Genomic DNA, 24,594 nt, shown 5'->3' on the forward strand with positions numbered 1-24,594 from the left:
AATTAGCTGATATGCTGCTGCTTTCTTAATGAATTTGTGAGCTCTCCCTCTTGAGGGCTTTGTCCAAAGGCAACCCGTTTGCCAAGTAGTGGCCTCTTTTGGCTACCCATTCCAAATTATGTCAATGAGAAATAGGGGAGCATCTGGGAGGTTATCCTTGACTCCTGTTGGTGCTTCCCCATAGGGAATCCTTGAGAGGTGGTCGGCTAGGACGTGGGTCTTTCCTTTACACACCGCTACTGTGAAGTCAAACTCCAAAAGGATTAGCATACACCTTCTGATGCGTCCCATCATGCAGGGCTTGTTAACCAAATACAGAAATGCTTGATTTAAAAAAAAGACGAACTTGTTGTGGCTAACAAGTAATGCCTGAACTTCTTAATTGTGTAGACCATGGCCAAGCCTTCCCTCTCTGTTGTCATGTAATTAACCTCGGCATCATTTAATTGCCGATTGAAAAAGTACACCGAGTAGTCCAAGTTGTACTCCCATGGTTGGGCTAACACGCATCAGATGGAAAAGCTAGAAACATCTATGTGGACGTGGAATATTAGATTTCAATATGGGGCCCGCAATACCGGTGTTGTGGCCAAAGCTAACTTGAGGGTTTCGAAGGATTTTTGACATTCCTTGGTCCAATCAAAGACTCCTAACAGCTTGTACAATGGCCCGACTATGTCTACGTAAAACAAGATGAACCTTTGATAGTAGCCCATATGGCCCATAAATAGCTGCACTCCCTTGGCATTCGTGGGGGGAGGTAACTCTAGAATGAGTTTGATCTTGTTGTAATACGTGGAGCTGCCATTCTTGGACACTATGTGACCGAGAATCATGCCAAGTTTGACCCAAAATTGACACTTGAGAGGATTCAGGGATAATATACGGTACAACTTGCATCTCTCAAGGACTAGTTTCAGGTATCTCAGATGGTCATCCCATGTCGAGTTCACACACACGTCCTCCAAGAAGACTTCTACGAAGTCCCTTAGGTACTCCTTAAAGATGGTGATCATCAACTGAAATGTGGAGGGCACATTGGTAAGTCCAAATATCATCACTTTGGCCGCATACAAACCCCATTCGGCAGTTTTATGTTGATCTTGCGGTGTGATGGACACCTGATTGTATCCTGAGAATCCATCTAGGAAGTTGTAAGCTTCCTTCTCAGCTACTCTTTCTAGAACACATTCTGTGAAAGGCAATGAATAGTGGTAGCACCTTGTAGTGGCATTGACCTTTTTCAAGTCTACACAAACTCGAATCTTTCCATTCTTCTTTAGGACTATCACAATGGGTGACACCCAGTCTGTATGCTCTATCACATGGATGAATCCTGCATCTATGAGTTTTTGGATCTCCTCCCTCACTATGAGTGCATATTTGGGATTCATAGGATAGGGATGTTGTCTTACTAGCTTGACATCATCTAGCAGAGGTATCGTGTGCTGCACGACTTCAGTAGGCACACCCTTCATGTCTGTGTACTTCCGGAATATGTAGTCCTTGTACTCTCAAAGGAGGGCAATTAAAGCATGCTCCTCATTGGGGGTGAGGTCATCTGCTATGTATACTGGTTGTGGGTCCACCCCTTCCAGTGCCAAGTTTACTTCCTTAACCTTAGTTGGGCCGTCATATCCTTGGAAGCACCCTTCTTCCTAGGTTTTCTTGGCATGCTGGTATAAGATCTTGCGATCCTCGATCGTATAGGCCTTATAATGGGAAGGTACCCACGGTAGGTCCTCCTTTTCTTAATCCTCCTCCTCCACTCCCCTTTGGGCAGTTTCCCTCTTAGCTCTGGTGGGAGCCTTCAGGCTTTTGGAACTTGGGAGCTTCGGACCTAAGGGGGGCTCCTTCATGGCACTTATGGAGCTGACTGTGGAGGTAACTTTACTCAATTGAGATCCCCAATTGGAGGAAAACTTATAGTGAGTAGTAGTGGCACCCACATACGTTAGCCAATGGAGGTCTGATTTGACCCTTACTCTCCCACTACTCACCTCATGGGGTTTGAGCATGTTAAACATTCTGAGGGGCACCATCGTACTCAACTCTTCATGCTTAGGGGATTTTATTTGGAATCCTATTCTTTCTGGGACATCAATGTTTTCCAGAATGTGTATCCAATTCTAAGAGAACTCTGGCTTGGGGAGAGGGGCATACCAAAATTCATATGCCTCCTTCCTGTCACCTTCTCTCTCCCAAGTTTGGAATAGTTTGAAGGATGTGGCCCTGTTAGTTGTGTCAAATTCCATGGCAAATAGGTGTCTTGATAGTGGGGGGCCTTGTATGTAAGCAAGTCCACTCACATGATTTGCTCCTCATGCCATAGTCAACTTCGGGGTTGGTAGGACCTTGGGGTAGGAATTGCCCATTCATGAATAACTATTGTGAAAGTACACACCTATTATTTTGCAATAGTTCTCCTCATAGAATATATATCCAATTGAGAATATAGTGTGTCAACTTTGGACAGTTGGTCATCACACAGGCTACTATGCCTAACTTCTTTAGTGCTAGGAGGGATTCTTGAATCTCTTAGGTATAAGATGCTTTGGAATAGTGACCCTCAACATAGTGGAGCTCCAAACTCTAACTCATTGGATTAGAAACGGAACATTGTTTGTAATCCACTTTTCATTTGATCTTGTTCTATAGGATTTGACCAACATGACACATGAAATGAGATCAACATGGAATTCATTCTTCATGTTGATCTTGTTCCATAGGATGTGGCCAGCATGACACATGGAATGAAATCAACAAGAAAAGTTGAGTTCGAATGACATTCAAGTCTACAAGGTGTCTTGGAATGCCAAAATGAGTAGAAACGCTATGTAGATAGCAAATGAGAGGAAAAGAGAGATCTTTTCCCAAATTGAACCAGATCTTTCCGAGAGAGAGAGAGAGAGAGAGAGAGAGAGAAAGAAAGAAAGTTTATTAAAGTCTTCGGAAGACCAATGGGTCTATGAGACTGTGAAAATCCTGATACAACGAGCTGTGGTAGTGGAGCTACTAAACGAGCGTCCATACCAATGCAAAATGCAAAATGCCAAAAATGCAGAGTGGCAGTACTAAGTCCTAAGTACAACATAGTGATGTCGGTGGTCGACTATATATCATTTCTCAGCCCACTTCTTATAAGATACATAATAAATCAAAATAAATCTCCCACTAATCATTACTAATTAAGTTACAAAAGATCCCTCAAGCAAGCATTCATGTGAAGATGCATATTTCCAAAATGGAATCACAAAATCAAAACATGGAGAAACTACAATTAAAAAACCTCTTGAGATGTATGCATCCTTTCGTTTTTTGGATATCTAATATAGTTGGAAGATTTGAGAGTTAAAAGTAACTTCATAATGAATTTGACTGAAAGTGGGATGTGTGATGTCAAGTTTTCCAAGAAGCCAAGGTAGACCTACTAAATAACTACAAAGGGGAAAGGGGGAGGCAATGGAGAGACTAGCTTCTATCTACTTATAAAGTGTGGACACGAGTGAAAAAAGAGTAGGTGCAGTGATCAAAGGACTCCGGAGGAGTGAAGGACTATTGACCTACTGTTGGAGTATGTGGTCAACTGAGCATTGGGGTAAATTTTGATAAAGCACACCCTTATGACCAAGTAGTCCAATTTAAAGAATATAGATGATAAGATTACCCCCTTTTGTTAACAAGAAAAGTGGATGGCTCATAGATGCCTCCCTCTACCACATGTTGCCTTGCCCACTCCTTAATGCAGGAAATTAGTCTATTCCACCTTTGTGAGTTTTTTATGCATCAAACAATTGAAGCCAAATCAATATATGAAACAGAACAAGAGTCGTATTTTTAATACAGTACAAAATCTAGATTGTACAATTCTGAATTATGAATGTCATTGTCTGTTTTTCAAAATTCATAGATGTAGAAAGCATAACATCACACTCAATAAGTGATGACAATCAAGATTTGACCATAAATAATTCAAATCTGTGAGAAAGATCAAGTATTTTATATCACTTAGGGTTTTGAAATTTTCAAGGCAACATGTGTACTCTAGTAGGGGCTCATATCTCCTAGAATTTACTCTAGCAAGGTCTCACATCTCCTAGAATTCTATGTTGACATAAGCACCCCATTGGGGCCCCATTTATATCAATAATTTTTGTAGGGCACTGTTGAGTTCGGGAGTCCTCTGTATTTTAGGCCCGTGAGGCCTCCCGTGGACGTTAATATTTCTTTCTTTCTTTCTTTCTCAATCTTAAACTGATGTAATACACGACGATTATCTTACTTAGTACAATGTAGCTAATCTATAATAACTTTGGGAGTGGTATATGCACTTCCAAGAGACTCTCAGTCTATAACGGAGGTTGGCGTTCACCCTTTTTGGTGTGTGCGCTTTGTCTCATAGTCCCACGAGGGAATCTGAAGACGTTAAATATCTTTCTTTCTTTCTTATAGTGGCCCATCTTCTTATTATCAGGACACTGAAGATCCACCCTTCTTTTGTGTAGCCCCTAGCTTCCTATTACACTTCCTCCTCAACTAGATTAATCCAAGGCACTACACCTACCTTTTGCTTTGGTACTAGTTTTGTCTGAGGCACCTACCATGCATTTGCATCTTCATCTACCTTTCGCTTTGGCACCAGTTCTACCTCTCACACCTACTCTACATTTGCATCCTCAGGAAATGGCTCAACATTTACCTTTGCCTTTGGATCTTTTGTTCCAGTTTTCCTTTGCATCATTAGGAAAAAAGGGAGCTCATTTTGGGGCCTTTTGGCCAAAATGAAAAATAGCTCTCAACCAATGGACATAGGGCCAATGGTTATAACGTGGGGAAATTTTAAAATTTTTGAATTGTCATGTACAACTATCAATAACAAATAAAAATTTTGGTCAAGCTAGTGACACGATTCTACTATCTGACAATGTCTCATTCAAAATACATCACCAACTGAAATGTCCTTTCCCTCCCAAACTACTCTCCCCTCCCAAAATACTCCTCTCTCTCTCTCTCTCTCTCTCTCTCTGTTTCTTCCTCATATGCGTCCTTCAACCTGTAGATTGGGTTGCCTTCTACGAGCTTTGTGTGGCGATGGCAAATCAATAACTTGAAGTACCTCTAGGGGCAAGGTACAACGGCGAGCTCTTTGCTTTGTCAATCTCTCTCTTTGAATTTTCAAAAGTTTTAGATGAACCAATCTATGCTTGTGCAAAACGGTGTGTTTATCATAATGTTGTAGACTAGAATGTAACTTTTGCAAGTATCACGTGTGGCTGACGTGGCAGTGACACGTGGCATGCTGACATGGCACAAGCATGTGCAGAGAGCAGACACATGGCAGCCAGCTTGGCAGGCCAGTGGTTAAGTTAACTTTGGTTAGTTAACCCTGGTCAGAGGTCTAGTTAGTTGGCCCAACCAAACCAGACCAGAACAGAATCAGTCTGGTCAGTTTGAGCAGACAGTAACCATCCGGTTAGAGTAACCAGCCGGTTACCCAGCCAGTTACTGTTCCATTAAAAATTCCAAAAAAAAAAAAAGACAGTTGCGGAGACTGTTTCTGCCAGCAGATTTCACCTACCTGTCAGACTTTTACTGTCAGAAAAGCAGCAGTAAAGCAGAGTAATCAGAGATTTGCAGAAAAGAGAAAATGCATGCCTTTGTGCACTGGAAAGATGAATCAGATGCATTCTGAGTGCGTGCCATTCAGGAATGGCCAGAGCTGAAAACTGTGCATGAAGTTCGAAGTTTTCTAGGCCTGTGTTCTTACTACATAAGATTTATCAGGCATTTTGCAGATATAGCCGCTCCACTCCACGATCTTACTAAAAAAAATGTAGCTTTCAGATGGGGAATTTCTCAAAAGACAGCCTTCACCACACTCAAAGAGAGGTTGACTACAGAGCCAAACTTAATAGTTCCAGATTTGTATCAGCCATTTGATGTGGATTGTGATGCTTGTGGGGAATGTGTTGGGGCTGCATTGCATCAGAACCACGACTGAAATACCTCGAAGAAGGATGTTCCCACACGCGAGATTAGCAAGGTCACGACCCACGAAGGGCATAGAACAACGGCACGCAACCCCACGAAAAAAAAGGACGCGTAGGGCAGTCCGAAAAATGTGTCCGTACAGGTCCATACAGCGTGCACGATGATCGAGGAAGTTCGCCCGTCAAGGTTCGTACAGTGTGCACGACGATCGAGGAAGTTCACGCGTCAAGGTCCGTACAACGTGCACGACGATCGAGGAAGTTTTGATATGGGAAGCAAACGGGATGGAGATGAGGGTGAGGATGCGGGATGGAGATGATGAGCCAAAGCTCTGATACCAGTTGGAGGATCAAGAAGCGAGTGGAAGAGAGCAAGACCAAGACCACAAGAGTGGTGGGTGTGAATCGAAAAAACAAGGGCACACCACAACCCTCAAGAATATATTAGGATAGACATTTTGGGTGGAACCTGTTCGGAGTGAACCGTGTTCACACTGTAACTGTAACATAAAGTATACATGAGGTGGCACAGGGCCTTAACCCCAACAGCTGGGCAAGCCTTATCTTCCCACACAGACACCTCATAGATGAGGTCTCACACAAGAGAATCTACATCCTATAATCTAGGGGAGGAATCACACCTACCACATGAGGTGGCACAAGTGGCCTCAAGACTCTTCACACTCACACAACTGTAGGACACTCCTAGGACACGACTCTAGGACCACACACACTAGGACTCCGATTCCAACAGTATCACCATGCCATCAACATCCTCAAGCTGATAGGTTCCATTCGTGACATTCATATACATCCTTATGGAGGCGTGGCCAAAAGTAACCAATCTCTGCTTCTGTTGTGGAGTTAACCCTCGAGGAAACATGCCTTCTTTCACATATTGCTGAACATCTTGCAGTTATGGCCATCCAGTGTCTACCCAAGAAACCACCCCCCGGTCTTTTACTACAATGGCTTGAGTAGCTAACTCATCTGTCCTTTGATTTTCTTTTCTGTTTATATGAACAAACTTGCAAAACTCAAATTAACTACATAGTGCCATAGTCTTCTGATTAAGCTTCTTCAAATGAGGACTTCTTGTCCTGTAGTGCGCTTGCATTTGCTTTATAATAAGCTGAGAATCTCCTCTTACTTCCAATTCTTTAACTTGACTTTGAAGACAATCCTCCAAACCAAGAATCAAAGCATTATACTCAGCTACATTGTTAGTTGTGATATCTGGAAGCTCTTGTCCTCTTACCCACACCTCTTGACCTTGATAATTCATCAAGACTATCCCCTCGGCTCCTTGTTGGCGTGAAGGACTAAAAGCCCTATCAAAATACAAAACAAAAGCTGTTGGTGGTGTATCCCTTTCATCTTTAATGTTCTCCATACATTTCTTTTCTTCTCCTAGATCCTCCCGTCCTGTGAGCAAATCTACGATAGTGGACCTAGTGGTATTTTCAGTGACAAAATAGAAAGAGAACTCTTGAAGCTCTGACAACCATTTTGCAAACCTCCCCCCAAGATTAGGCTTGCGAACTAGATATGCTAATACAGACTGACAGATAAGAAAGAAAAATGGTCGAGGTAATAAACTTTCTGACTGAAAACACCAAAGAGAGAGCTTGCTGCTCCATTTCTTCATACCTTGTTTCCACCTCTGTAAGTTGTCGGCTGGCATAATAGATGGGTTGCATTCTACCTGCCTCTCCTTTTTGTAGCAATACAGCACTAACTGAATGCAAAGATACACTTGGATTTACATAAAAGTCTTGAGACTAATCAGGGGGCTTCAATATTGGGCCCTTACTCATGGCCTCCTTAAGTTGCTGAAAAGACTCTTGTTGCTCCACACCCCATTGGAAAGAAACTCCTTTTCTTGTCAACAAGTTCATGGGATGCACTATCTCTGTGAAATCATCACAAAAGCGTTGATAATACTTGCTCTTTTCTAGAATTCTACGAACACAAGTGACACTTTCAGGACTTGGCAATGCCATGATTGCTTGAACCTTGTCAGGATCCATTTGCAGGCCTTCTTCAGACACAATATGCCCCAACAAGAATACTTTTGTTTGAGCCAAATGACACTTGCTAGGATTTAGACACCCTTTTGCTTTATCAATCCTAGCTAAGGCCATCTTTAACTTCTCCATGTGATCTATGCGCCGAGAATAAATGCAAAAATCATCCAAAAACACCCTTATGAACTTTCCCAAGTAAGGCTCGAGCACTTGACTCATGAACCTTTGAAATGTAGCTGGTGTATTGGTCAATCCAAAAGGCATCACTCTATAAGCAAAAACTCCTCAAGGTGTGACAAATGATGTTTTCTTTTGATCTTCCTCTCGAATACGAATTTGAAAGTACCCAAAATACCCATCACATACAGAATACATCTCATGCCCTGCTACTTGGTCTAGTATTTCAAAAGAGAGTTTGTTTGAGTATACTTGTGCTTTCTAAGTTAGAAATGTATTTTTGCCTCTTTGCAGAAAGGAGACATAAGTGTAAAGTGCCATTTAACTTTTTATGTTTTATAAGAGAGAGAGAGAGAGAGAGAGAGAGAGAGAGAGAGAGATTCTAGTTTTTTGGAAGTTTTTGTTTCTTGACTTGCTTGTTTATTTTTGCTAAAGTCACCTGCTTCGTTTCTTCTTTATTTCTTGTTTTAATTCTCTCTTTTTTTTTTTTTCTTTTTTTTTTTTTTTTTGGGTGGACGTATTTTAGTAAGCACTGGGTTATCCCAAGAGACTCCGCGGGTCTTTAGAAACCAAGTATAGCTGCTTATGCTTGGGCACTGATGACGACATAAGTGTTGCTTTGCTTGCTAAGTATGTCTTCCTTTTGCTTTTCATAAAAGTTTTTGTTTACCTCTTTTTTCTTCTCTTTCATTTTCTCTTTTATTTTCTTTGTAGATTTTTGATCTTTAGAACAACAAAAAATTCTAAATTTGTATGATTGGACTTATTCTAGTCTTACAAAGGTATATATATATATAGTATTTCATCTTGGAATGGAAAAGGAGAATGATCTCTCTTAGTGCATGCATTCAAAGAACGAAAGTCCACACAAACCCGTCACTTATTTCCTTTCTTTGGTGTGACAACTACAGGAGATATCCATTCTGAATCATCAACAGGAAAGATGAATCTCGCCTCAAGTAGTTGTGTTACCTCTTTCTTTAGTGCCTCAGCTTGGATCACTCCCAATCGCCTTAAGTGTTGCACAACTGGCTTGCTTTTTTGCTTCAACTCAATCTTGTGCTCCACTAGAGAGACTAGTCGAACCTGTGAATAGCTTGTTGCAAAGAGACATGGAAAATCATCTAACATATCCAAGTATTAGAGCTTCTCACTACCTGATAGAGAATCACCAAGAAGCTCTTCATTGCATTGGCGTCGTTTAATGTGCTCCACATCCTCCACATGAAGTGTCTCTACATGATCTTCATTGCGTTGGCGTCGTTTAGTGTGCTCCACATGCTCCACATGAAGTGTCTCTACAATCTTGTTTTTGAAAGCATTTCAATTCGAGATTTAGAGAAAAAGTTATGATGCCCAGTATGGCCATGATTTACAGTTTTGACAGTTTATGACAGCAGCTAGAAAAAGTGAGCAGGGGGTTGCTTTCAGTAGTGAATATCAAAAAATCCATCATGAATTTGGACTTGCAATAAACTAGAAGTTTGTAGATCTATTGGTTGTTTACAACTTTGGTGTTTACTGCAAAGGCAACCGAGTGACGGTTGGGAAGATATTGATAGTTCAAAACAGGCCAAAACTATTGCAAACTGTTATTACAGAAGTAAAAGTTTGCAGGTGGTGGTTTCCAATAGTAGATATAAGAAAATCTGTAAGGATTTTAGACTTGCTGTAAACTGAGAAGTTGTAGAGTTTTCTACAAGCTACATTTCTTTTATTTTTACTTTTTGCATCGGAGCTACCGTGCAAAAGCTATTGGCTAGTTTTGGGATGCCCTGAGGTCGCTTACAGTAGAACATGTATTTGTGACAGTGACAGTGTGGCTGTTGTCATTGCAGTTGATATTTTTTTGGCTTGAGTTTGGTACATTGGTGCAGTGTATCCTGGTTGTTCTGTCATCCATTGTGATGGCTTCGGCATCAGAGAATGGATTGTTTAACATTGAGAATTTGGATGGCACAAACTTCTCCTATTGGAAGGAGTAAATCTACAATGTTCTGGTGCAGAAGAAGCAAGTAAAGCCTATAAAACGCAAAGGCATAAAGCCAGAGGATGTTGGGGTAAAGGCACATTGCCACCCCTTTATTAAAGATATGACACCTATGACTGTCTTAAGACAGTCATAGGGTGGAAAAGCCTAATCCTAATAAAACTTATGAGTTTGTGGTGTGGCTCATCACTTCACACCCGCATCTTTAGTGTCACTCCTCTCTCTCACTCTCTCCCGGTTGTTCTTCTCCCTCTTTCCTTCCCTCACAACTGGTATCAGAGCCATCATCTCTCCCTCCCCACCCCTGCCTACCTCCCCCTCTACCCCTCCTTATCCCCTCGGGACTCGTGCCCTCAGGCAGCGTGGGCGGAGCTTGGCATTGCGCAGGCAGTACGGGCTGCAGCGGGGCAGCGAGGGCGTAGCGCGGGCAGCTGCAGCGGCAGCGCAGGGCATCAGCACGGGTTGCAGCGGGGTAGCGCGAGCAGTAGCGAGGGCACAGCCCGGGCTGCAGCAGGGCGGCGCCGAGCAGCGCCAGCAGCTGCTGCTAGCTGCTACAGCCTCCGGGCCTCTAATAGGGCGGCGCGCAAGCACGCGCGTGTACGGACGTACGGCCGGCCGTACCGCCGTACGGACTCCGTACAGGCGTCCGTACTGTACGGACGCCGCCGTACGTACAGGGACGTGCATCAGAAATTTTCGTCAGGGAGCAGCATCAGAGAAGGGCATTTTTGAAAATTTTTTTTGGATCTGTACCCTGCACAGGTACAGCAGGTACAGTGGTACCCTGCACAAGTACACAGGTACAGAAAGTACAGTAGGTACAGCAGTTTTTTTTTTCTTTTGGGGAAAGAAGACAAAGAGAGAGCATTCCCGGCTGTTCAGTCCTTCAAACTGTGTTTTTTGAGGTACAGCAAGTACACTCTTGTCCCTCGTGCTTGAGGTGACTAGTACCACAGTGTGTGGTGGTTGCACAGTTATCTTGTTTCGGGAAGGTAATGCCTTGATTTTGCAGAGGATTTTTATGCTTTTGCTGAGTGCAAATCTCAGCTTTTGGGTGACATTTTCAAAGGGCTTTTGCCTGGAAGCTTATGCAGTGTATGCCTTGAGGCAGTGTGGAGCCAGGGAGCCCACATTGGTCTTGTTTCCGCAGTGTATTCAGTGACATTTCTGCAGGTCACATTTTGTGTACGACACCTTGAAAATCTCAGTTGAGCCACGCTTGGCCAGGGTGCATCGAGTTTACTCGGTCCCTAATTGTCCATCGTTGACAGTGCTCAAAAGATTTTCTCTTCAGTGTTTGTACGTTGGGATCTGTGTTGTTATTGTGTACACAGGGCTGTTTATGCATTGCATTGTCAGGTGAAAGTGCCAGGAGAGCGCTGTATTTTGTATGCTACCTCAGTGTTGAGGTGTTTTTCACTTGGTACAGGTGTCAAATCAAGGGGCTTTTACCCAGATTTTGCTTGAGAGCACTTGGGTTACTGTTTGAGACCTTCAGATGCCTTTTATCCCCTTGGCAGAAGGGTGATTGTTTGGGATTTGTCCCATTTTCTGTTGCAGTGCAATACCTCATCTGAGGTGGGAGAAGTGATCAGGACAGCAGTGTTTTGTGCTTCGTCAGCTGATGATGCACTGTTAAAGCACTTGTGGAACAGCTGCAGCATTCTGAAATTACTGTTTTATGCCTATTTGAGCACGGTACAGTGTGTCAGAAGGTACAGTAACTGGAGGGAAATTTTTTCTGTTTTGCTGCAGATTTTTTGACAGTAAAAACAGCACTATTGTGAGTGCTCCTGGCTCTTGATAGAGCAGGTTTTTTCTGAGAAATCAGAATTTTATTCAGTCATTTTTGACTTACAGGGAGTCAGGTACTTTCCTTATCTGATATGGCATCAGGGGGAAGTGAATCATCAATTCTGAACATAAAGAAATTGGAAGGGGCACACAATTATGCATTATGGGCAGAACAGTGTTTGAATGTACTTCTGCTGAAGAAGATTTCTAAGCCTATAAGGGTGAAGGGTGTCAAGCCATCTGGGATGTCAGATGATGAGTGGGAGGAGCTAGACTTGTCCGCGAGGGCTGCTATCATGCTTACTCTCAGTGATTCTCTTGTGTACAATGTTCAGGCTGAAAAGACCTCTTATGGCGTATGGCAGAGGCTAGCAGAGTTGTATGCCCAAAAGAGTTCAGCCAGTAAGGTGTATTGGTTGAAGAAGCTGGTTGATCTTCGCATGAAGGAAGGTACAGCTATGACCTCACACTTGAGTGAGTTCAATGCCATCTTTACACAGCTGATTGCACAGGGGTTGAACCTTGATGAGGAGTTCAAGGCTACTTTCTTGTTGTGTACCCTCCCTGAGAGTTGGGACACTTTCAAGACCACCCTGTCTAATTCAAATGTCACTCTTATATATGCTGATGTAGAGAGCTCTCTTCTCATGGAGGAGATGAGCAGGAAGAATAATGCGGGCAGCAAGTCTTCAAATGCTTTGCAGGTACAGGAAAGAGGCAGGACTCAGCACAAGGGGAGATCTGCTAGTAAGTCCAAATCCCGCAGTCAGTCCCGTGGCAAAAAGGATATTGAATGCTTTTATTGTGGCAAGAAGGGACATGTGAAGTCTAAGTGCTTCAAGTTTATACGGGATCAGAAAGCCAAGAAGGCTGAGGCAAAGGATGCAGGCAGTGGAAGCAAAGGCAAAGGCAAGGCCAAGGTAGATGACTTGGATGCAGTGAATGTTGCAGCAGAGGACAGTGACAGTGACAGTGACAGACATGATGTTCTATGCTCTTCTGCTGTAATTGCACATACTTTGGTTATTGATGGCCATGACATGCACACCTGGCTCTTGGATTCAGGTGCTTCTTTTCATGTTACTCCTCATAGGGAGTGGTTTACTTCCTACACAGGTACTCATGGAGTTGTTCACCTTGGGAACAACTATGCATGTCAGATTGCAGGGATTGGCAGTATACAGATAGTATTCCCTGATGGACGCATATTTATGCTTGATGGTGTTCGCCATGTGCCGCAAATCAAGAAAAATCTGATTAGCACTGGCTTGTTGGATGACAGTGGTTACCACACCACATTTGGGGATTCCAAATGGGTGATTATTGATGGCCAGGTTGTAGTGGCTGAGGGTTATAAGAGTGATACCTTGTACCCTCTTTATGTTTCCAGTGTAGGTAATCATGTTGTTGCCATAACCGAGCTGCCAAAGGTTTCATTGTGGCATAGCCGGTTGGGACACATGTCCATTAAAGGAATGCAAGAACTGTCACGTTTGGGTTATCTGCCGTCTCTTTCATTTTCAGATTTGCCTACTTGTGATCATTGCATATTTGGCAAGCATTCTATGACTCCTCATAAGAGGAGAACTCCCCAAAATAGAGCACCGCTTGATCTAGTGCACACTGATTTGTGTGAGATGCCACAGTTATCACTAGGGGGTGCAAAGTATTTCATTACTTTTATTGATGATGCCACACGCAAAGTGTGGGTCTATTTCTTGAAGCATAAGAGCGATGCCTTAGATGCTTTCAAGAAGTTTGTCGCTCAGGTTGAGAATCGGACAGGTCGCAGGCTGAAATGCCTCAGATCCGATAATGGGGGTGAGTATGTGTCAAATGCTTTTGTACAGTTTTGCGAAGCTAAGGGCATTAAACAGGAACTCACAGCCCCTCATAATGCATCTCAAAATGGTAAGTGAGCGGATGAATCGAACTATTCAGGAGAAGGTTCGATGTATGTTGTCTTATGCTGCATTGCCCCATGGCTTTTGGGCAGAAGCCGTGCAAACAGCAGTTCACATAATTAACAGGTCGCCGAACAAGGCTTTGGAGTTGAAAGTGCCAGAGGAGGTGTGGTCTGGCAAGCCACCTTCATATAAGCACTTACGTGTGTTTGGCTGCGAGTGCTTTGCTCATATACGCAAAGAACTGCGCACCAAACTGGAGCCAAAGTCTTCCAGATGCATCTTTATGGGTTATGGTGACGAAGGTGAAATGGGGTACAGGTTATGGGATCCCGTTAAACGGAAGATTATACGCAGCAATGATGTCATCTTTAAAGAGGATAGTGTACACAAAGAACCCGTGCAACCTGTGGAATACAGGAGGGTTGTTTATGATGATGTCGGACAGCAAAGAATGCCCATTAATATGCAGCAGCAGGCTGCTGCAGATAACCCTGTTCAAGAGGGTATACAGGCTGAAAATCAGCCAGATAATTTTGCCAATGACGCACCACTGAATATGCCAGCAAATGGGGCTGTAGAACAGCCAGATATGGTGGTACAGCCACCCGTCATGCATGACGAACAGGCTAGACAGCAGCCTAATCCGGAACATTTTGTTAGGAGCACCCGTGTACAACGGCCTCCTGACAGGTTTGTTCCAGGAGCCAATAATGTGGCTGATTTTATCATGCTGACAGATTGTGGTGAGCCTTCCAGCTTCAAGGAAGCTATGGGAAGAACAGAGAAAAAGAAGTGGGAGAAAGCCATGCAGTCAGAAATGGACTCCCTACTTCAAAATGATACATGGGACTTGGTGCAGCTACCTGCAGGCAGAAAGGTTTTGCCATGCAAGTGGGTTTACAAAGTCAAAGTGGATTCAAATGCTTTACCGAGGTATAAGGCCAGATTGGTTGCCAAGGGATTTAAGCAGGAGAAGGGCATTGACTTTGATGAGATCTTTTCTCCTGTAGTCAAGATGACTACTTTGAGAGCAGTGTTAGCTCTTGTTGCTCATGAGGACATGGATTTATGTCAGATGGATGTGAAGACTGCTTTTCTTCACGGAGATCTCCATGATGAGATCTATATGAGTTAGCCAGAGGGATATGCTGTTAAAGGGAAAGAGCAGCTTGTGTGTAAGCTCAAGAGGAGCTTGTATGGACTCAAGCAGGCACCAAGAGAATGGTACAAGAAGTTTGATGCCTTCATGCAGTCCCAAGGGTATCATAGGTGTGAGACCGATCATTGCTTGTACATCAAACGGGCAAAGGATGGCAGTTTGATGCTACTCATTCTATATGTGGATGACATGCTGATTGCCAGTAAATCTCAGCATGAGATTAGTGCTTTAAAGAAACAACTGCATAAGTCTTTTGACATGAAAGACTTGGGTGATGCAAACCATATTCTTCGCATGCGGATTACTCGTGACAGGTCCAAGGGACTTTTGTTTCTGTCACGGAAGGAGTACATTGACAAAGTACTGCAGAGGTTTAAAATGAAGGGGGGGAAGTCTATTAGTACCCCGTTGCCTCCACATTTAAAACTCAGCAGTGAGGACAGCCCCAGATCAGATGTTGATAAGGCTGAAATGGCCAAGGTTCCGTATGCATCTGCAGTTGGTTCTTTGATGTATGCCATGGTTGCCACTCGTCCGGATATTGCTTTTGCGGTGGGAGTCATCAGCAGGTATATGGCAAATCCAGGCAAGCGGCACTGGGAAGCAGTGAAAGGTGTCTTGAGGTATCTCAAGGGTACCAAAGACTTATGCATATGCTATGGTAGGCAGGATGCATTGGTGCATGGTTTTACAGATTCAGACTATGCAGGGAATGCAGATAACCGAAAATCTACTACCGGTTATATTTTCACATTTGCAGGAGGTGCTATATCATGGGTGTCTCGGTTGCAGAAATGCGTTGCACTGTCAACTACTGAAGCTGAATATGTTGCAGCCACTAAGGCTTGCAAGGAAGCAATATGGCTTACTCGGCTGGTGGGAGATTTGGGCATTACAGGAGAGATGCCAGTCTTGCATTGTGATAGTCAGAGTGCTATCATGTTGGCAAAGAATCCGGTCTTTCATCAAAAGACCAAGCACATAGATGTGAAATATCATTTCATCAGGGAGGTACTGGAAGACAAGCGACTTGAGCTTGTGAAGGTGCATACCGATGATAATCCTGCAGATTTGCTCACTAAGAGCTTGCCTACAGAGCGGTTTGCACATTGCCGCTACATCATGGGATTAGGATGAGACCATTCTTATTTTATGGTCTTATATACAGTAACTGTATATTGCTGTAATTTTTATTCTTTTCTCCCCTTTAGGCACATTGGCCTTTAGGTGGGAGGTTGTTGGGGTAAAGGCACATTGCCACCCCTTTATTAAAGATATGACACCTATGACTGTCTTAAGACAGTCATAGGGTGGAAAAACCTAATCCTAATAAAACTTATGAGTTTGTGGTGTGGCTCATCACTTCACACCCGCATCTTTAGTGTCACTCCTCTCTCTCACTCTCTCCCGGTTGTTCTTCTCCCTCTTTCCTTCCCTCACAGAGGATTGGGAAGATGATGAAGAGTGGAAGGAATTGGATGAGCTTGCACGCTCCACGATCATGCTCATACTTTCAAAATCGGTGTATTTCAATGTGAAAGATACTGCAGGTGGCGCCTATGGTGTGTGGACAAAGTTGCATGATCTTTATGAGAAGCAGAGTGCCGCTTGTCAAGTGTATTGGCTGAAGAAACTCATAGATCTTCGCATGGAAGAAGGGACTTCAATGTCTAGCCATTTAAATGAGTTTAACATAATTTTCAGTCAACTTTCAGCTCAGAAAATTGCGTTTGATGACTCAGTTAAGACAATGTTCTTATTAGTCACCATTCCTGAAAGTTGGGACACTTTTAGGACTGCTATAAGCAATTCAGCCCGTGTAGGAGGCCTGACAAGCAGTGATGTTGAGAGTAGCCTTCTTACTGAGGAGATAAATAGAAAGAACAATGCGGGAACTAAAAGTTCAAGTGCTCTCAATGTGAGAGGGAGGTCATATTCCAGAGGGAAATACCACGACAGAAATACAAGCAATTCTAGAGGAAAATCCCATGCCAAAAAGGATTTGGAATGCTTCTATTGTGGGAAGAAAGGCCATTTTAAAAAGGATTGCTACAAATGGAAGAACGATAAAGATAAAGGCAAAGGCAAAGCTAATGTGTAGTCCAAGAAGGAAGAGAAATCCACGGTCAATATAGAGGAAGTGAATGCCATAAGTAACAATAGTAATGAGGGTGACATTCTTTATGCCTCTATGTTTGAGCATGCTTTTCTTGTGACTAGTGATGATGTATTGTCACAAAATTGGATACTAGACTTAGGAGCATCTTTCCACCTTATGTTCACATCCCTAAGGAAAAACGCAGCAAGCTTGACCCAAAGTCAAGGAAGTGCATTTTTCTTAGATATGGTGATTCAGGCGAGATGGGATACCGATTGTGGGATCCAAAGGTCAGGAAGATAGTACGCAACCATGATATTATCTTTAATGAGGACAAGATGCACAAGAACCCAGAAAAGATTGTTGAGATACGCAGAGTGGTGTTTCAAGAGGATGGACAACCACCATATGAGAGGCATGCACAACCTGTTCCACATGATGCAGGGCATGGACAGCCCATAGATCGTGAGGTGGGAGAGCCACATCTAGGTGGACAACCTCGGGTTATGCAGGAAAATCAGTTGGGACAGCAAGATGCTCATGGTGAGCAAGTATTGAGACGTTCCACTAGAGTCTCACGACCTCCACAGAGATATGCTCCATCTCTAGATTATGTCATGTTGACATATTGTGGTGAGCCTTCATGCTTTAAGGATGCTATGTCTAGAAATGACAAGCATAAGTGGGAGAAGGCTATGCAGTCAGAGATGGATTCTTTGATGAAGAATGCTACTTGGGATTTGTTTATTTGCTCAAAAGAAAGCACGCATTGCCATGCAAATGGATTTACAAGCTGAAGATGTCTCCAGCAGATGCATTGCCTAAGTATAAGGCAAGGTTGGTAGCCAAGGGTTTTAAGCAGGAGAAGAGTATTGACTTTGATGAGATCTTTTCCCCAGTGGTGAAGATGACTACCCTTCGTATAGTGCTTGTATTGGTTGCCAGAGAGGACATGGAACTTGTCCAAATGGATGTAAAAGCAGCTTTTCTACATGGAGATCTTCATGAGAACATCTATATGCAACAGCCAGAGGGTTCGTTGTGCAAGGCAAAGAACGGATGGTATGCAAGCTTCAGAAAAGTCTTCATGGGCTGAAGCAGGCTCCTAGGGAGTGGTACCATAAGTTTGATGCATTTATGCGATCCCAAGGGTACACACGGAGTGAGACAGATCATTGCCTCTATACAAAGAAGGCATCAGATGGCAGCCTTCTTATTTTGATTTTATATATTAATGACATGCTTATTGTTGGGAAATCTACTTTGGATGTGGATGCCTTGAAGAAAGGGTTGCATGAGACCTTTGACATGAAGGATTTGGGTGATGCCAGTCACATGCTTGGCATGAGGATTGTTCGGGATAGGAACAAGAAACTCCTTCATTTGTCACAGAAAGAGTACATTAGCAAGGTACTTGAGCGTTTCAATATGGAGAGGGAGAAGTCCATAAGTACTCCGTTGCCTTAATATGTAACTCAGCCAAGCGGACAGCCCTAAGTCAGATGAGAAGCGGGCTGAAATGGCAAAGATACCTTATGCATCCGCAGTAGGAAGCTTGATGTATGCCATGGTTGCTACACGTCCAGATATTGCTTTTGCAGTGGGAGCTGTTAGCAGGTATATGGCAAATCCTGGCAAGAAGCATTGGGAGGCAGTGAAAGGTATCATGAGATACTTGAATGGTACAAAGAACATGTGCATTTTCTTTGGGAGGAAGGACACATCTGTTGTTGGATATGCAGATGCTGATTTTGCAGGGAATGTAGACACCAGGAGGTCTAGTACAGGATATGTTTTCTCATTCACTGGAGGTGCAGTTTCATGGGTCTCTCATTTGCAACCATGTACAGCTTTGTCTACCACTGAGGCAGAGTATGTTGCAGCCACTGAGGCATGCAAGGAAGCTATATGGCTTACTCGTCTAGTGGGAGACTTGAGCATTGCAGGAGAGGTTTCTAATTTTGCACTGTGATAGTCAGAGTGCCATCCAGTTGGCATGGAATCCTGTCTTCATGCGAATTGATGTGAAGTATCACTTCATCAGAGAGGTGATTGAGGACAAGCGCATCCAGCTTGTCAAGGTTCACACAGGTGAGAACCCTGCAGATCTTCTTACAAAGAGTCTTTCCTCAGAGCGGTTTGCATATTGCAAAGTATTGATGGGTGTCGGATGACATTAGGATGCCCATCTTCTCCCTTAAAGGCGCATTGGCCTTTAAGTGGGAGGTTGTTGGGGTAAAGGCCAATGGCCTAGTATATATCCCTTTGTACCATACATACATAATAAGAGCTTACCTTGATTTGGGTGAGTTAGCACCCACAATTTCGGTGTTCTCCCTTTCTTTGTTGCTCTCTGATAAGACCTCCTCTCCATCAGTTGTAATGCCAAGCCCTATGGATCAAGGTGCTTAAAGAAGCAGATAGTGGATCATTTGTCTCCTTGTAGAAACACTAGTGCTTGCTGGCACACTGCTCTCAGGGTGTTTTTGTATAATCCCTATCTCTATGAAGAGCTGGTTTGAGAAGATCCTAAGCTGTCCCAAACTATGTGTGTATATGTGTGAAAGTTTGATGCTTAGATGGTCTGAGAGATCAATGGAACTTTTTGGTTATAGGTGGAGGATGTGCTCGTGATAGAAACTCATCCAAAATAATTTGCTAGCAGGATCAATGCCAAGTTATCAAACCTTATGAGCAAGGAGTAACTTCATTTCAACAATAATGCATGCTGCTTTGAAAACCATATTAGATTTGAAGAATCTTGTAACCTCAACTTGAGTTATTTGTATGTAGAATGTCCTACCTCCGTCTTTGTCTTCTGTGACTGAAATGACTGGCTCTTTTTGTGCAGGTGAGCAATGTTTTTACTGCGCAGAAGCAGTTAAATGCAGATTTGGCTGAAGTTGTTCCTATTCTTCTGAAGACTCTCCACACCATGCATGAAAGATGTTTTTCTGTATTAATGGTGAAGCCATTTCGCACTATTCAATGAATGAAAAATGGTTTAGGGTAGCTTTAATTCATTGTCTCCTTTCTTGAGTGTACTGGCTTTTTCAAATGACACTTGACCTCTATGCACTATTAAATGAATGAAAGTATGGTTAAGGGTAGTTTTAATCCATTTTCTTGATGTAATATTTTGGATCGTATTGATTTTGTAATATAGTGGATCGCATTGATTGTGTATTATGGCATTTCTCTCATTTTGCTCAATGCTCCTGCATCCTATTGATTCTGTGCTATAGTGTTTGAGCTCTGTGCCCTGTCTAATCTGCACTGTGGCATATTTGTTGTTGTATTCTGGAGTTAAAGCAAGTTGTCATTTGAAAATACCCTCAACATTTTTTTGTTTTATTACACCATCATGGAATGCTGTAGGATTTGAATCAGGAGCACCTATATTCACATCCCTTTTAGTGCATCCCTGAAACACCCCCAACTAGGTCAAGTCGATTTTGACCTCAATAGGGTCTAACCCTTTGAGAAAGAATCATATACTAATAAAACACACAAATAGAAGCCTCTTAACGTTGGCTAGCAGCTCATCTCCCAGCCATAGGCTCAATACTTCGAGCCACCTCCAAGCTTGAGGTCTAGACCAGCAGGAAAGCTTGCTAGCATCAGGGTCAGATCGTGTGTCCCATATCACATGACCCTTCCTCTAGCTACAATCAGCCAGATTTAGAAACTGCCACGATTAGGTTTGCTGCTCAACTGACTGCCTACAACCTGGTTTAACCTAGGTTTAGGTCACGGGTACAGGTGCTTGCTGCCAGGGCTATAAGTTTGATGCATATAAAAAAAGGCTTTATTTCATGCGTCCTGTCTCACTCTCGATTTTCTATGTTGCAGATGGCATTGAGGAGTGCTCGCTATTCTTTGTGATCTCAGTGCAGATCCAAGGACACCACACCGTAGGACACTTTAACCAACCCTCCAGAGGTCTCTTCAAATGAAGTGCCTGCATCACAGATTTCTTCTTTGGACCCTTTACATGAGGATGTCTTGGATCCCTCCATGGTCTCCAACTTTGATGTGCAGGCATCTGTTCAGGGCAAGGAAAAGGAACCAACGGGAGTCTTATTTGTTGATGGTAGTTGCTATGGCGACTAGTTCAAGGTTGGTCAACATTTATTCCGCTTGCTTTCTCCACAATTACAGGCTTTGATCTCATCGTTATTATCATTCTCATGAAGGAGGGATGATTGGCCACATAAAAGAAGGAATAACCAACCATTCCTTGACCCATCGTTCCTTCTTCATGTTGTGGTGCTTACAATGATAACTACTTTTTCCACCTAGAATCATTGACAACTTGCTATAGAAGGCCCGTATGTGCCAAATAGGGTTGTTTGACTTGGCTTCCCATCTTGCAACTCCTTTGATTAGCTTCAATGCTTGGAGTCTTGCGTGCTTGGGTAGCCCATTGGTGCCTAACGGGGCCCATTTGTCATGGCTCCCCATTTTGCAACTCCTTTAGTTGTGGCTATGGCCAGCTAGGATGGTGAACTAATGCAAACCGTACATCTCATGACTTGGGAAACAAAATGGACCCGTCTTGACACTCTATGGAGGTTTGTGGAAGGCACCATCGGTGTCACAAGAGAACACTCATCATAGGAGACAAAAAGGAGGCGTTTGAGAGCGTGGAAGGCAAGGAGAGGAGGGCTTTCTTTGGGTGCAACAATATGCTTCTCTTACCCTTGAGGCATTTATATAGTTGGGGTTGGGGGGGCTTGTTGTCCTTCAACTTTGTTAACTCACTCCTTACCCCTTTGTTCTATACATCGATTTGTGTGGCTTGAGGTGTGTCCCACTACTAATCACGCAATCCCCCTAATGTAATGTAATAAGTAGATTAGGGGCACTTTTCCCTCAGAGGTTTTTCCCCCTAACCACAGTTAGTTCACTAACTACGGTTAGTGAAGGATAAGGTTTTGTCACTTAGACAAAACCTATCACTCCATTCAGTTGTAAGACACTCATATAATTGCAACTATCTTTCAGCTCTCTCTCTCTCCTGCTTCAGCTCTCTCACTTTGCTCCCTTTCTACTCTTACATTTGGTATCAGAGCAGGTTGACCCTGCTCTCTGCTTCTCGTCCTCCAGCTCCAACCCGCAAGCTCCCTGCTCCATCAGTTCGTGGTCCGTACAGACAGTCTGTACAATATGTACGGACTGATTCCGTATAGTCCGTACTGCATCTGCGTCGTCATACCAACGCCGCCTGCATCACATTTGGTATCGTCGCTCGTACAACTGCAGCGCCATACAGCCTGCAGCTCCATTCCGTACACAGGCGCGGTACAGCCTGCAGTCTCATCCGTACAAACTGCCAGGTGGTATCTTCGTCGTACAGTTCTGTACGGTTCGTCGTCGCCAGCCGTACACCTGTGTTGACCGTACTGCTCCTGCGTCATTTCGTCGTCAATTCATCAGGCGTCCGTACTATTCCGTACACCTGCAGTCCATCCGTACAGGTGCTATTGTACCTACCGTACATTACCGTACGTACCTGCATAAGCTGCTCCATCGACGTGTACTAGTCCGTACAAAAGTACGGTCATCCGTACTATTCTGTACAACCGTACACTGCCAACATATTCCTGCAGTAGTCCGTACAACTAGTACGGGACTGCTTCGTTTGCAGGTGTTGTGCTAGAAAGGACTCTCTATGCAGGTTATTTTCTTTGAAGATACATTTTGCAAGAAGCCATTGTTTGGCAGAGCTGTTTTTTGGGCAGATTTGAGCATATTATTTGAATTGGGCATTTTGCAAAATTTGTGGCTTTTCTTGGATTTGCCCCAATTTCAACTCAATTTCACCTCAACATTTGGGGCTTTTGCAATTACACTGCAATTTCGCAGTGAAATTTGGGGCTTTTGCAAACAGAGAGCAATTTATGCAACATTTGGGGCTTTCAGACCATTTGCCCCTTTCTGGTTGCAATTTCAAGCCACAAATTGGGGCTTTTGTGTTGGGAGAGCAATTTTGCAGATTTCAGTTCACACTGCTTTTCTGTGAGTGTTTTGAAGCACTTTTGGCAGGTTTTGGGAGAGATTGGATGCTCTGGCAGATTTCTGACAGAGACATTACAGAGATTTGAGTTGCATTTTTAGCCAGTGTTTGGCTGTGTTTTTTTGGGATTTGTGCACTCCATTCCCAGCAAGGGAATTCAGATTTGCGTTTGCTGTATTTTCTTTCTCAGACATGGCCCAGCAAAATCAGAATGATTTCGGTTTGAGTGGTCTCTCACAAGAGGACAAGCTGGATGGTACCAACTACTCCCTCTGGAGTTTTATGGTACGCAATATTCTGATTTCTCGTAATTTGTGGGACTATGTAAGTGGAAATGAGTTCCAACCAGCAAATGTGGCACCTAATACCCCTCCCCAACAAGGAGGAGGCAGAGGTCATGCACAGGGTACAGCTGCAGCACAAGTTATTGGTGCAGTTATACCTACCACTCCAGAGCAAAAGTGAGGGGATTCACGTGATGCTTTAGCTTTGTCGTGTATTTCTCTTTCAGTGAAAAGATTCATCATTCCACATATCCGGTCGTGTAAGACCTCAAAGGCAGCATGGGATATTTTGGAGAGCATGTATGCAGCTCGGAATGATGCCAAGGTGTCTTTTTTGAAAAGAGAATTGTCTCATACACATATGGAAGAGGGTGACTCCATGTCAGTGCACCTCACAAAGCTACAGGATTTACGAGAGCAGTTGCTGAATATTGATGAGATCATTCCTGATTCAGAGATGATTACCACTACTCTGAATTCTCTTCCTGAGTCTTATCTCAGCTTTCATACCTCGCTGAATTTGTCGTTGAGGGGGGGTGCAAATCCTCTCACTTTTCACAAGTTGATAGGACTTCTGCTGCAGGAAGAGCAAACCAGGAAAAACATGGCTTCACGAGGTGAACATGCCATGCTCTCAAAATTCAAGCCTAAAGTAAAGGGACAGGCAAAGACTTCAGCAAATCAGCCTTCCAGTGGTTCAGGACAGCCTTCTCAAAAGGCTAAGGGTGATGCAGGTAAGCTCAAGAAGAAGGGAATATGTCATTACTGCAAAAAGCCAGGTCACTACATTGGAGAATGCAAGAAAAGGCTTGCAAAAGAAAAGAAAAACAGCTCCGGTATAGCTGTCTTAGATTCAGCTCCTCATGCATCTGACAATGAGCAAGCTACAAGCAACTTTGTGGAGCACGGCTATACCTTCTTGTCTTGCATTTAAGACTCTCAATTGGCTGCTCGGGATAGTACAGCCACTTGTAATGATGACACTTATGCTTTTCTGAAATGCAGTTATGATTCTTCCAAGGATGCATCAGCTTTCAGTGTCAATGAGACACAAAATACATGGTATTTTGACAGCGGTGCCTCAAAACATATCACTTCCAGGAAGTGTCTCTTCACATCTCTGCATCCACCACCCGTTGGTAAAAAGGT

At 43.4% G+C, this 24,594-nt stretch overlaps 1 protein-coding gene across 3 annotated transcripts in view; it reads left to right on the top strand.

Annotated features, from left to right (window-relative positions):
* LOC147889616 (Ubiquitin system component Cue protein) overlaps nt 1–24,594 on the top strand; it is a 54,366-nt gene that overhangs the window by 16,162 nt on the left and 13,610 nt on the right. For all 3 annotated transcript variants that reach the window (XM_087391572.1, XM_087391574.1, XM_087391573.1), the window contains exon 5: nt 19,994–20,107. In XM_087391572.1, coding sequence (XP_087247698.1) covers nt 19,994–20,107 — 114 coding nt within the window. The remainder of the gene's footprint in view (nt 1–19,993; nt 20,108–24,594) is intronic.

Source organism: Dipteris shenzhenensis, chromosome 20 (assembly GCF_047967505.1).
Source record: "Dipteris shenzhenensis isolate YYH24624 ecotype China chromosome 20, Dip_SZ_1.0, whole genome shotgun sequence".
In the NCBI taxonomy this organism is placed as follows: domain Eukaryota; kingdom Viridiplantae; phylum Streptophyta; class Polypodiopsida; order Gleicheniales; family Dipteridaceae; genus Dipteris; species Dipteris shenzhenensis.